General features: G+C 40.7%; 1 protein-coding gene across 3 annotated transcripts in view; it reads right to left on the bottom strand.

Annotated features, from left to right (window-relative positions):
* KLHL2 (kelch like family member 2) overlaps positions 1-14,167 on the bottom strand; it is a 117,752-nt gene that overhangs the window by 64,029 nt on the left and 39,556 nt on the right. The window contains exon 4 of one of the 3 annotated variants that reach the window (XM_066280186.1): positions 9,672-9,793. In XM_066280186.1, coding sequence (XP_066136283.1) covers positions 9,672-9,793 — 122 coding nt within the window. Of the gene's footprint in view, positions 1-7,119; positions 7,173-8,481; positions 8,520-9,671; positions 9,794-14,167 lie in introns of those variants that run through there. The other 2 variants (XM_066280196.1, XM_066280205.1) reach the window with 2 other exon arrangements.

Below are 14,167 nucleotides of genomic sequence, written 5' to 3'. Positions count from 1 at the left end.
CTAAACACACCTACTTCCCCACCACCTCCCCACACTCCCCTATCCAAAGTTCATCCCTTAGGACAGCTACTGACAGCAGGGCCAAAAGGAATGCCATCTTATTAGTCACTCATATTAATGGTTAATAACACACCACCTTCCAGGACAAATCTCATCCAGAGGTAAAGTTTTAAGAGAAGCTCACTCTTAAACAGAATACATGTGTATTTAATGTCACTTCCAATGGTATAATAAATGGAGGGCAAAAGCAAAAACAGTATGAAAAATAAAATGGGGGGGTGCCTGAAAAGCTACCTCTCCTCTGCTACTTTTATACATCAGAGCAAGTGACCCCTTGCTCAAGCCAGCAACCTTGGCCTCAAGCCACCATTCTTTGGGCTCAAGCCAGTGAGCATGGGGTCATGTCTATGATCCCATGCTCAAGCCAGCAATCCTGCGCTCAAGCTGGATGAGCCTTTACTCAAGCTGGCAACCTCGGGGTTTTGAACCTGGGTCCTCTGTGTCCTAGTCTGATGCTCTATCCACTGCACCACTGCCTGATCAGGCAATGCTCAATATCTTGATTTAGGTGTGGGTTAATGGGTGCATGCACTTATTAAAACTTAGTAAGTGAAATGATTATAATCTATGGTATGTAAATTATACCCCACTAGGGGGAAAAAACTGAGTGTTTTATGCCCTTACTAAGAAATTAACCAGAGGCCAGTGGAAGGCATTTATATATTATGAAACAAAATATTTAAATGAGAAATAATCTTATTTGATAGAGTTCAAAATAAAAAAGTAAACAAAATCAAATGTACTTACATAACCAAATTTCTATAGTAATATTCATCAAGTTAATTTAAAATAGCAGCTTATGAGTATGTTATATACTCATATGTTACATAGCTATAGTTGTTTTGTACAAAAAATAAAGTTTTCATAAGTTCTGTATTCTAGATAAAGGCATAAGTACACTTAAACCAGATGATCTACAGGAGCACATTAATTTTATTAACCTGACAACAGGATTAAGACATCAAGGTCCAGCCTGACCAGGCAGTGGCATAGTGGATGGAGTGTCAGCCTGGGATGCAGAGGACCCAGGCTCGAAACCCCGAGGTTGCCAGCTTGAGCGCAGGCTCATCTGGTTTGAGCATGGCTCACCAGCTTAAGCCCAAGGTCACTGGTTTGAGCAAGGGGTTACTCGGTCTGCTGTAGACCTTCCCCATCCCCCACCCCCATCAAGGCACATAGGAAAAAGCAGTCAATGAACAACTAAGATGCTGCAACAAAGAATGGATGCTTTTCATCTCTCTCCCTTCCTGTCTGTCCCTATCTGTCTTATTCTCTCTCTCTCTCTCTCTCTCTCTCTCTTAAAAAAAAAGGAAATCAAGGTCCAAAAGGTAATAATATTTTTAAAAATTGTCAAGAATGCTACTAGCATTTACAAAGCCTTTGGCTGATCTTAAAACAAATATGCGAGAACCACAGATCATTTAACAAATCTAGACTCTCATCACCTAAACAGGTTTGGAGAGGGGGATTTTGAACACTGACAAGAAGCCCGATGACACAAACACACTATCCCTCTCCGGCGCCATACCCAAACAATATCAAGAGCAAAGATCCAGAAAAAAACCCACCTAATAAAGACTTTGGTGTATTTCTTCCCTCACCCCTGCTCTACTCACTGCCACGTTGCTATAATATGTCATAATCAGGATAGGCATTTTTTTATTCAACAAGATGACTTTTTTTTTTTTTTTTCATTTTTCCAAAGCTGGAAACGGGAAGGCAGTCAGACAGACTCCCGCATGCGCCCGACCGGGATCCACCTGGCATGCCCACCAGGGGGCGACGCTCTGCCCCTCTGGGGCATCGCTCTGTTGCATCCAGAGCCATTCTAGCGCCTGAGGCAGAGGCCACAGAGCCATTCCCAGCGCCCGGGCCATCTTTGCTCCAATGGAGCCTCGCTGCGGGAGGGGAAGAGAGAGACAGAGAGGAAGGAGAGGGAGCGGGGTGGAGAAGCAAATGGGCGCCTCTCCTGTGTGCCCTGGCCGGGAATCGAACCCGGGACTCCTGCATGCCAGCCGACGCTCTACCGCTGAGCCAACCGGCCAGGGCTTCAGCAAGATGACTTTTTTTTTTTTTTTTACTTTATTTATTCAGTTTTTTAGAGAGGAGAGAGAGAGAGACAGAGAGAGAGAAGGGGGGAGGAGCTGGAAGCATCAACTCCCATATGTGCCTTGACCAGGCAAGCCCAGGGTTTCGAACTGGCGACCTCAGCATTTCCAGGTCAACGCTTTATCCACTGCGCCACCACAGGCCAGGCTCCAGCAAGATGACTTTTATGTACCACATAAACCTACTTAAAACATGAATTGCAAAACTGACTCAACTGTGTGAACATCTTCAAGATTACACATTCAAACAATATAAAACCTCAAGTAACTTAATTACTAATGCTTCTGGAGTACCTAGCTTTCCTTTAAACATAAACTCAAAAAACTATTTCAAGTTTGATGTCCATCAAGTTTAATAAGCTTCTAGATTTTCTTAAACTAGCTGACCTCAATGACATCTTCCATACTACATTTTAAATAACAAGATATTCATATGTTCTGTACTCCTACCTTATATAGAGTAAAAGATCATTTACCTGGCATGACTGGAGAATGAAAGTTCTAGTCAAATACATATTTTGATTCAAATTATTAGGCTTACAACCATTAACATCACACAACAAGGAGACTCAGTTGCCCCTGCAGGACCTTATCAAACCTGAATTTGTCACTCATCCTTGAACATTTTACTTTGAACTGCATGCTATCCTCAGTTTTAAAAATATTGATTGTTTACTCCTCGTATCGGTCCTCCTCTTTCTGGCCCCATTTATTTCTGACTCAAGCCTCAATCACAGCCAGGCTCTTAGTGAGGTCCTACCATGTCTCACCTCTTCATAAACGAGTTATCTAATGAGCGATGTTCCAAAAGTTCCTACATAAGAGAAAACAGAATTAACCCTTTTATACAGACAACAAAATGAGGCCCAGAGTTCAGGAATTTGGACAAAGACACATGGTGTTTAACTAGCAAAGCCAAGATTCAAAACCAGTCTAAGTCTATACTCGATGTATTACACTCTGTTCCTCATTTGTTTGTTTTTATAGCATGAGGACCTAGCATAGGAGCAGATACTTTACCAATGTCTATTTAACTGATAAGATGACTTCAAAATCCATTTTTCAGAGAAGTATCCATCCAAAAGGAATCTCATGTCAGTGTTTAGGTAGATGATGCAAAAACGCAGGAAGCAAAAGCACTCTTTGCCAGTCTCTGCTCACCTGATCACCTGATTAACCAGCTCTCCCCATGCCGCCTGTACAGAGCGCTCTCTAATATGCTGGTGCACTGCTACCCTCCACCTGAGTCGTACTTTACCAACTCATACGTGTTGGATTGGCTCCCTAATCTGTTTATGACACTTGCACTTGTTATTGAAATTACATAATTTAAATAAATGTGTGTAATACAATAAAATGTGAGTAGTAAAAGAGCTGTTTCTATGAAGACTAAATTGATTGCTTTAGAATCACTTGACCAATTTATTTTTTTTTTAATTTTATTTATTCATTTTTAGAGAGGAGAGAGAGAGAAGGAGGGAGGAGCTGGAAGCATCAACTCCCATATGTGCCTTGACCAGGCAAGCCCAGAGTTTCGAACCAGCGACCTCAGCATTTCCAGGTCGACGCTTTATCCACTGCGCCACCACAGGTCAGGCTTGATCAATTTATTAATGCAAGAAAAATTTTTCTTCAAATTAGATGAGGGAAGAATAAAAGAGAAATTGTATAATTTGAAGATGACTTAGCACTGAGATTTCTTTTTAAGTGTCTCAGTTCTTGCTGTACTAAAAAAAAAGCTGGAGGCCCTGGCCGGTTGGCTCAGTGGTAGAGCATTGGCCTGGTGTGCAGAAGTCCCGGGTTCGATTCCCGGCCAGGGCACACAGGAGAGGCGCCCATCTGCTTCTCCACCCTCCCCCTCTCCTTTCTCTCTGTCTCTCTCTTCCCCTCCCGCAGTCGAGGCTCCATTGGAGCAAGGATGGCCCAGGCGCTGGGGATGGCTCCTTGCCCTCTGCCCCAGGCGCTGGAGTGGCTCTGGTCGCAACAGAGCGACGCCCCAGAGGGGCAGAGCATCGCCCCTGGTGGGCGTGCCGGGTGGATCCCGGTCGGGCGCATGCGGGAGTCTGTCTGTCTCTCGCCGTTTCCAGCTTCAGAAAAATACAAAAAAAAACAAAACAAATAAAAACTGGAAAATGAGAATTGATGCGATGCGTCATAATAACGTATGTGCAAGAAAGAGCACGTGGCTCTCCAAGCAGCTGACCATGCTTAGTTTTACAACAAAAGACTGGATACAATTGTATAATTACATGTTTTAGGCTAAGTAAAATATTTAGAGTGTACAGTACATATATTCTTTTTAATGGCTTCTTCACTTTAACAGCCTCTTTTGATTAAGTGGTCAATCATACAAATAAGCCTTCTACCATGGAAGCTCCACCCTGTGATGCCTCATTTTAGGAATGACTCATGGGTAGAATACTTTACAACTACATACTGCTAGCACTTCCTGTCTAAAGCAACAACAAAAATCCCTGTCCTACACCACCAATAAAATGGATACCTTCTGTTGAATTTTCTAATGCACTGAGATTGTGTTAAACATTGTTGTGTTATCAAAAATTAATTTTAAAGGTCTCTTAAAAAATTCTCATTTAAATTCTGTTCCTTTTCTAAAAGGATGAGATTTTCTATCTCAAATTTCAATTTATGCAACACATAAGTTTCATCCATTCAGAATTATCAGATGCTTATTGAAATATTCTGAGATGACAAAAGTTCTAATGTAGACAGAACCAGAGGCTGAAGACTGCTAACATTTAGGAATAAGAGCATCTCCTTACATTTGTCATTGTTTAGTAACATCTTTACCTTTGTTTTTCATACTGACATCAAGTGAAATGCTCTTCCCTACTTTTTTTTTTTTTTTTGTATTTTTCTGAAGCTAGAAACGGGGAGAGACAGTCAGACAGACTCCTGCATGCGCCTGACCGGGATCCACCCGGCACGCCCAACAGGGGGCGTCGCTCTGCCACGACCAGAGCCACTCTAGCGCCTGGGGCAGAGGCCAAGCAGCCATCCCTAGGGCCGGGCCATCTGTGTTTCAATGGAGCCTCGGCTGCGGGAGGGGAAGAGAGAGACAGAGAGGAAAGAGAGGGGGAGGGGTGGAGAAGCAGATGGGCACTTCTCCTGTGTGCCCTGACCGGGAATCGAACCCAGGACTTCTAAACGCCAGGCCAACGCTCTACCACTGAGCCAACCGGCCAGGGCCTGCTCTTCCCTACTTTTAGCAAGCCAAAACAAATACTCAAAAGCTGAGAAGTAAAAATGTATGTAACAAAACACAGATTTAGCAATAAAGTAAACATTTTAAAAACATACAAGCTCCTTTAGGCTTTCCCAAAAATGTTAATTAGCACATCAAATGAAGAAGAGTAAATCTTCAATAATTTTTGGATAATATAAATACTTTTTATAAACTCTTTTTAAGCAACACTAGTTAATTACAACTTAATAGTTGATGTGTAATGTTGAACTAATTGCTTCACCTTTCTGAGCTTCCTCATTTGCAAAATGGAGTAATACCTCTCTAATTTCATAGTGAATATGTAAAACTGTCTAGCACACGGTTGAAAATAAAGCCATGGGAAACCCCCTCCTATGTACATAAAGCCAAGTACTCTTAATAGTTGGAGAAGTGAAGAAACAACAAGGTACATAAATTCAAAGTGAATGCACAGCTTTGAGTGTATACGCCTACCTGCACTTTACTCTGGAGAGAGGATGCAGTTTTTCGTCAGATTCTCAAAGGAGTTCATAACCCCAGCAAGTGTTTGGCTTTATTTTCTCTGTTCCCAGATTCATAGTTTATAAAATTTGACTGCAAACTCTAGACATAAGCTAAATTTAAATTACTCAAGAACAACAAGAAAAAGTTCCATTAAAAGCACGGTTATGGTGGGAGGATGGATTCGGGGCAACACTAGAATCTTTGTAAACACAATAAATGAAAATCAATAAAAAATATAAAAAAAATAAAAGCATGGTTATGGTAAGATAGATATACTCTTTTTATTTCTCTTTAAAAAAATAAACAAACAAATTCACTTGGTTCAAATTATTTCCCAGCCTTGCTGGAAATAACATACCTAAGTTCAAAACCAAAGTTTAAAAACCTAAACAACAGCAACACACATAGACAAACAGGGAAACCTTAACAGCCAAGAATTAAAAAGCCCAATTACTGTATTTTTCACTACATAAGACGCACCTGACCATAAGACGCATCTAGGGTTTTAAGAAGGAAAAGAAAAAAAAATATTCTGAACAAAATGGTGTATTAAAATATTTAACAAAATATACCACAGTAATATTTCAACCATGTAAACTCAACAACAGTATTAACAACCATTAGCACCGTTATTAACAAATGAGAAGAGACTTTAATGTTCAAATACTCTTCCAGTTGTCCGGGAACCCATAGCAGCTAAAAAAAGTGAACATTCGCTCCATAAGACGCATGGGTATTCTCCCCTCCAATTTTGGGGGAAAAAAAGTGTGTCTTATGGAGCAAAAAATACTGTACTTCTGTAATACAGTAACAACTGTTCATTCTTTGGAGTTAATTTTTCAAATTACTTCATTCCCTCATTCTCATTCTGACTCAAAGTTAACAACCTTCACTTCAAACAGGTGGTATACACACATGCTTGAATGTGTAAAATGAGGACTGTAAGGTATCATGGAGGGACCCTGAACGAGGAATCAGGAAAGCGGTGTTGTGGTCCTGCTCTGTCACTGACTGACTCTCACACAGCTGGACCTCAGCATGCTACGGTGCTATAATTCCACATAAAAACAGAGAATCCCAAAGTAAAGGACTAAGACACCTGCTATCCTAAAACTGTACTTTACTATTAAAACAAACTTACAAAAGAGAGATCACCTGACAAGAGATTTGATCCTAGAGCTAATGAGAAACTATATCTAAAATGATAAAGCTTTGACTTACAGCCAGCTCTGCCCCCACTGTCAGCACATTCAAGGCAGAAGTACTCAGAGCTGGCTTTCCGCTGGGGCCAATCCAAACTGCAGCTTAATACGAATAAGATTGCAGATACCTCCCACCACACTGCCTCTTTCCTTAAGGTGAACAGCACTTACAAGAAAGATTTACAGAGAGATGAACATATTGATAGATAAATCCTTATTTGTATTTCATTGAAAAATACTTGTTATGGAAAAAGCAGCTTGATTTATTGATTTTGTTTCCAAACTGCCTTTCCCGAAACAAGTACTTTTTTCAATACAATATAAAATAATGCTTTACATACCAAGAACCCCTATGCTGAAGAGACATTCCTTTTCCTAACAACATAAAATTATATTACTGTTAAGTAGAGCAAATGCAACTCTTTAAATGAATTCCTGTAACAGTTACACAGTATACACAAAAGGAGATTAGCATAGCAAGTTTTCTGAAAGGGTATGATGACTAACTAGTATTTCAGGACTAGAACGTGACATTTATTAAAAGAAACACGGGAGGCATCTTCCACCACAACAACTACTACAAATAGCATTCAGGGCTGAATTATCACCATCTAGTCTACTAGGCCTACAGCATCCTCTCCAATGCCCCCCATGCAGTATACTGTGTGAATGAAAGAAACCAATCAGTAATTCATTTGTTAAAGGTCAGATATAGAACACAATGAGCCTGACTACGTGGTGGCACAGTGGATAGAGCGTCGGACTGGGACATGGAGGATCCAGGTACAAAACCCTGAGGTCACTGGTTTGAGCGCAGGTTCATCAGGCTTGAGCGTGGGCTCACCAGCTTGAGCGTGGGGTCGCTGGTTTGAGTATGGGATCATAGACATGACCCCATGGTCACTGGCTTGAAGCCCAAAGTCGCTGGCTTGAGCCCAAGGTTGATGGCTTTAGCACGGGGTCACTCACTCTGCTGCAGCCCCCCTACCCATCAAGGCACATATGAGAAAGCAATCAATGAACAACTAAGGTGCCACAAAGAAGAACTGATGTTTCTCATCTCTTTCCCTTCCTGTCTGTCCCTCTCTCTGACTCTCTGTCAAAAAAATACAAAAAAGAACACAATGAGGCCCATGCACTCAAATTACTAAAAAGGAGGAGCAAAAAGAAACCGAACATAAGGTCTTGCTGAAAATACACCATAGAATCCAGCAAATTGCATAACTATACAGAAAAGATCAGACTGATACGACATGTCAGTACCACCATTACATGACGTGTACCAAAAACTTTCCCATGTTAAAAAATATGTTCACCTAGCACCTGATTCACAATTTTATATGTGACTTCAATATCAACCAAGGTTTTTCAAATGCCTTACCTCACAAGCAACACTTCCAGGCAAAGGTTAACGAGGCCATCTGGGAAAGATTAGCACTGCTAATATTTCAGCTCTAATAATAGCAGGTCTTAACAAGTCCAAGTGCAAAGATTCAGTCCCCACATTCAAATAGTTTCTAGCACATTTCAACTAATTACAAGAGAAAAGATTGAACCTATATTCTTCTATTTGTGCAAGTAGAATTTAGAGATTATTTCTTAAGAAGTTAGTCCTAAATCTTTTTGTGGTCCTTAAAACACAGTTTGCCTGCTGGAAGGAGTATAAATAAAAACTTTTAGGTGGCATTTTGGCGTAGCCCTCAAAAATTAAAATACTTATGTACCCTTTGCCCCATCAATTACATTTTGAAAATCTATCCCATGAAATTTTTGGATGCAAATGTAAAAACGTTGATGCACTACAGCACTTTGTAATGGTGAAAAATTGTATATGCTGATGAACACACAGGGTACCACACAAAGGAGTGAGCTGGACCCCTATTGTATCGATGTGTAAAGAACTCTAAGACACTTCATTCAGGGAAAAAAGCAAGTGGCACAACAACAGGTATAGCAAAAATATACTTATGTCAAGAAAACAGTGTGTGTGTGTCAGGCTACCCTCCAAGGAAAGAGAGGATCGACGTGTGTGGGTTGGGCCGGGTGTGAAGGGCAATTTTAAAGACGAACCTTCACTTTCTATTCTATATACGTTATGTATTACTGAAACATTTATAGCATGTAGATAAACATTTGTTCTTTATAGAAAGAAAGATGCAATGTCTAATTTTAGCTAAACTCTAGAAGCACTCAAAGAGAATGCTAAAATGATAAAAGAAATAAAGGCTATTAGTAGTCACAAACGTCCTTTGTAGATTTGAGCCTTTAAGGGAATAAAGACAAACGTGGGCAGCATCAATCAGTAGTTCTAAGTGAGTATGACAGTGTTTTCATAAAAGAACACGCGTATGTAGAGAATGAAAGGATGTGTATCTTAGAACTCGAAGAATATAAACATACTGAAATCAAAAACACTATTAAAAAGATATAATCATTCCAAATCTCTTTGAAATACAGTTTTAACAACAAATTCTATTACTTCAGTACAAAATGTATTCTGGATGGCTATATGCTTTTGACTTAAATGCTGGAACGTATGAAGTGCTAAAGGGTGTGCGGTGTTCATCTTACCTGTACATTTTCTTCTGTAACCTGGATTTCTGCAGTGTAAACATAATCAATCAGCATCCTCAGGGTCCAGCCATCTACCTCTTTTATTCGAACTCTCTTTGCTCGGCTCTCACTCATCTCACCTGAAACACAAAGGAGTAGGGTTGACGCTACAGCAAGACACAGTTGCGGAAATATCAATGCCAAGTGAGACAGATCCATTCTCTTACCACTCAGTGTTCTCAGTAGGCAACTGATCAGCCCCTTTTTGCAGGCTTAAAACATTCCCCTACCTGCCCAAAAAGCTTACCTGAGCAAACCTTAAAATGTACTTTTGTCACCACTTGTACCTGAAAAGTCACATTCCAGCAATGAACATGTCATATGTACAACTCATGACCCTGTCATAGGTTCAGCACCCGGTGCTGTCCATGGTTTTTTGGGTTTTGTTTTTGTTTTCCCATTCTGAGCAGTTGTTTTCTTTTTGGATTTCTATTCATGACCAGAAGAGTAATAATGCTACCCCTCTGGGCTAACAGCAATGAGTACTTGCTAAGGAGGACCATTCGGTTAGCAACATCTATCCAACAAGCACAGCAGTGTGTGGGCTTGGAAGGGAAGGGTAATTTTAAAGACAAACCTTCACTTTCTACTCTATATACGTTATGTATTACTGAAAAACTCACCTATAGGTTATGGGAGATTAAAAACAAGGGCCAAGAAAGATCCTCTGCATATTCCCTATTTTCTTTCCTTTTTTTTTTGCACTTCATTTTTTTTAATTTTTAATTTTTTAAATTTTATTGATTTTTAGTTAGAGGGGGAAGAGAGAAGGGGGAGAAGCGGGAAGCATCAACTTGTAGTAATCCTGTATGTGCCTTGACCAGACAAGCCCAGGGTTTAGAACTGGTGATCTCAGCGCTCCAGGTCAACAGTATATCCCCTACACCACAGGTCAGGCATTCCCCATTTTCTAAGAGATGATCATGGGGAAACAAGAGTAGGGTTGCCCTGTGACACTGTAACCCCTTCCAGCTATCCACTGAGCAAGAGGATATAAATAACCACAGTATAGGACAGAATGGAAATATGCAATGGTCTACTTGTTGGCCTTCACACACACACACACACACACACTCTCTCTCTCTCTCTCTCTCTCTCTCTCTATATATATATATATATATATATATATATATATATATATATTTTTTTTTTTTTTTTTTTTTTTTTTTTTGTAATTTTCTGAAGCCGGAAACGGGGAGGCAGTCAGACAGACTCCCGCATGTGCCTGACCGGGATCCACCCGGCATGCCCACCAGGGGGCGATGCTCTGCCCATCTGGGGCATTGCTCTGTCGCAACCAGAGCCATTCTAGCGCCTGAGGCAGAGGCCACAGAGCCATCCTCAGCGCCCAGGTCAACTTTGCTCCAATGGAGCCTTGGCTGCGGGAAGGGAAGAGAGAGACAAAGAGGAAGGAGAGGGGGAGGGGTGGAGAAGCAGATGGGTGCTTCTCCTGTGTGCCCTGGCCGGGAATCGAACCCGGGACTCCTGCACGCCAGGCCAACGCTCTACCACTGAGCCAACTGGCTAGGGCCCCCTTCACTTTATTTTTTATAATAATCTTTCACAGGGCTTCAAACCAAGAAAACAGATAGACAATGGAACTCATATTCCAGCAAATCTTAAATGAATATAGTATGTACACTAAACCATCCCAATGGTTGGCAAACTTATTAGTCAGCAGAGCCAAATATCAACAGTACAATGATTGAAATTTCTTTTGAGAGCCAAAGTTTTTAAACTTAAACTATATAGGTAGGTACATTCCTTATCGAGATAGCTCCTGCACGTGGTATTTTGTGGAAGAGCCACACTCAAGGGGCCAAAGAGCTGCATGTGGCTCACGAGCCGCAGTTTGCCAACCACTGAACCATATTCTCTTTATCTAATCTCTGCTAAACTGTTGACTATTAAACGTATTCAGAAGAAAACATATAAAAGTTATCAGATAGATAAACAGCATCTATTACTGGAGAATCATAGAAGTCTTGCATGTTGAAAAGATGCTCAACATCATTAGTTATTAGGGAAGCATAAATTAAAACTATAAGAAATGTGGCCCTGGCCTATTGGCTCAGTGGTAGAGTGTTGGCCTGGCATGTGAATATCCCAGGTTCTATTCCCGATCAGGGCACACAGGAGAAGCGCCCATCTGCTTCTCCACCCCTCCCCCTCTCACTGCTCTCTCTCTCTCTCTCTCTCTCTCTCTCTCTCTCTCCCCCCTCTCCTCCCTTCCTGCAGCCAAGACTGAATCAGAGCAAGTTGGCCCCAGGCACTGAGGATGGCGCTATGGCCTCCACCTTAGGCACTAAAAAATGGCTCCAGTTGCAACGGACCAAGGGCCTCAGATGGGCAGAGCATTGCCCCCTAGTGGGCTTGTTGAGTAGATCCCGGTCAGGGTGCATATGGGAGTCTGTCTCTGCCTCTCACTATCTAAAAATAATAAAATAAAATAAACTATAAGAAATGCCATTTCATACCCATTAAAATGACTACAATAAAAAAAAAAAAAGACTGAGCCTGACCAGGCGGTGGTGCAGTGGATAGAGCGCTAGACTGGGATATGAAGGACCCAGGTTTGAGACCCCGAGGTCACCAGCTTGAGCACAGGCTCATCTGGTTTGAGCAGGACTCATCAGCCTGAGCCCAAGGTCGCTGGCTCAAGCAAGGAGTCACTCGGTCTGCTGTAGCCCCCTCCCCCTGTCAAGGCACATATGAGAAACCAATCAATGAACAACTAAGGAACTGCAACGAAGAATTGTTTCTCATCTCTCTCCCTTCCTGTCTCTCTGTCCCTCTCTGTCCCTCTCTCTGTCTCTGCCACCAAAAAAAAAAAAAAAAAAGACTGAGAGTAACAAGTGTAAGCAAGAAAGTTTGAGAAATGGAACCCTTGTATACTGTCGGTCAGAAAATAAACTAGTACTACGGCCATTATAAAAAAAAGGACAGCAGTTTTCTTAAAAGTTAAATATAAATTTACTGTATGACACAGCAATCCTACTCCTATATATCTACCCCCATGAGAAGTAAAAATATTTGTCCAAAGAACTACACAAAGGTTCACAGCAATGTTATTGCTAACAGCCAGAACCTGGCAACTATCCAAATGTCCATCAACTAGCAAATGGATAGTCAAAATGTGATATATTCACACCATGGAGCCTATTTAGCAATGAACTGATGGTACATACTGTGACATGAATAAACTTCAAAAATATGTAGAAATAAAAATAAATTGATTTATGGTGATAATAGTACCATTCAATAAATTTACTAAAAGTGATTAAACTCTATACTTGAAATGGGTAAATTTTATTTTATGTAAAATATACCTTAATACAATTGTAAAAAAAAAAAGAAAAACACACACACACACAACAGAGGTTCTCAATTCACATTTTATGTGTGCCAGAAAATAACAACACAGTGTCCTTATTTTGCATTGACCTTAGCACATGGCAATCTAAAATCTGACCAAGTATTCTCAGGCAGAAACAGGCTGAACTGCAAGAAGTGCCCCCTGCCAGTTAACTGAGACACACTAGGGATGCTTGTAGACTCAAAATGTCTTCAGGGTCTGCCACTCGTGTTGTGAGGCAAAGCTCACATATTCGGAAACTGTATGTCAGCTAATACATGAAGAGTTGAGCCCCAGTGAACAAAGAAACAAAAAAGAGGGAAACTGAAGAACAGATTATAAAGGAAACAGAAGAAAGAAGAAAATATAAGAACTCCCAACTCTAGCAACTATGTCTCTGGATATCAAAGGCTCAGAAAGTATTGCCTTTTGAGGAAAAAGGAAAATAACCTTAATCTTGTAGTTTTAAGTTAATCACTTCATTTTTATAGTGTGGAAAATAATATATCAAAAAAGTCTAGTCTAAGGCTTTCTCAGTCTTCTATTCTTACAGAATATAAAGACATTTAGGAATTGAGAGTAAAAATATTAATAACCATGATAATTACTGCCAACATTAACTGAGCACTTTCCATGTGCCGAGTAAAGTGCTAAGAAATTCACATACATGATCTCATTTAATCTCTACAAAAATCGTAAGAAATGAGGGATATCATCAAGATTTTACAGATGGAGAACCTGAGCACAGATTGATAAAGTTATACAGTGTAAAGCACAGACTGACAAAGTGATTGATGATTCCAAAGGTCCAGTAATTCTGACGGGGAAGTAGCACTAGCAGTGTCATTTGAAGCAAGGCCACTTATAGAGGACAGCACTTTACTAGGGAATTCCTAAATTAAGTGAACACATTCCAAATTGAATCTTCTTCTTACACCTGAAGATTCTGCTCAGAAATGTATTCAGAAGTAACAAATAAGATGTAAACCAAGAAACTGAAGGAACCCCAAAACAGAAAAGTCTGACTAGTCCACTTTATTAGTACTGCCTTCTCAAATCACCCAGTGAAGGTATCTTCCCATATCACTCTCCCAGCCTG

The sequence above is a fragment of the Saccopteryx bilineata genome, chromosome 1 (assembly GCF_036850765.1).
Source record: "Saccopteryx bilineata isolate mSacBil1 chromosome 1, mSacBil1_pri_phased_curated, whole genome shotgun sequence".
In the NCBI taxonomy this organism is placed as follows: Eukaryota; Metazoa; Chordata; class Mammalia; order Chiroptera; family Emballonuridae; genus Saccopteryx; species Saccopteryx bilineata.
Note: the sequence above shows the minus strand (reverse complement) of the source record. Positions and strands in the feature narration are given on the sequence as shown.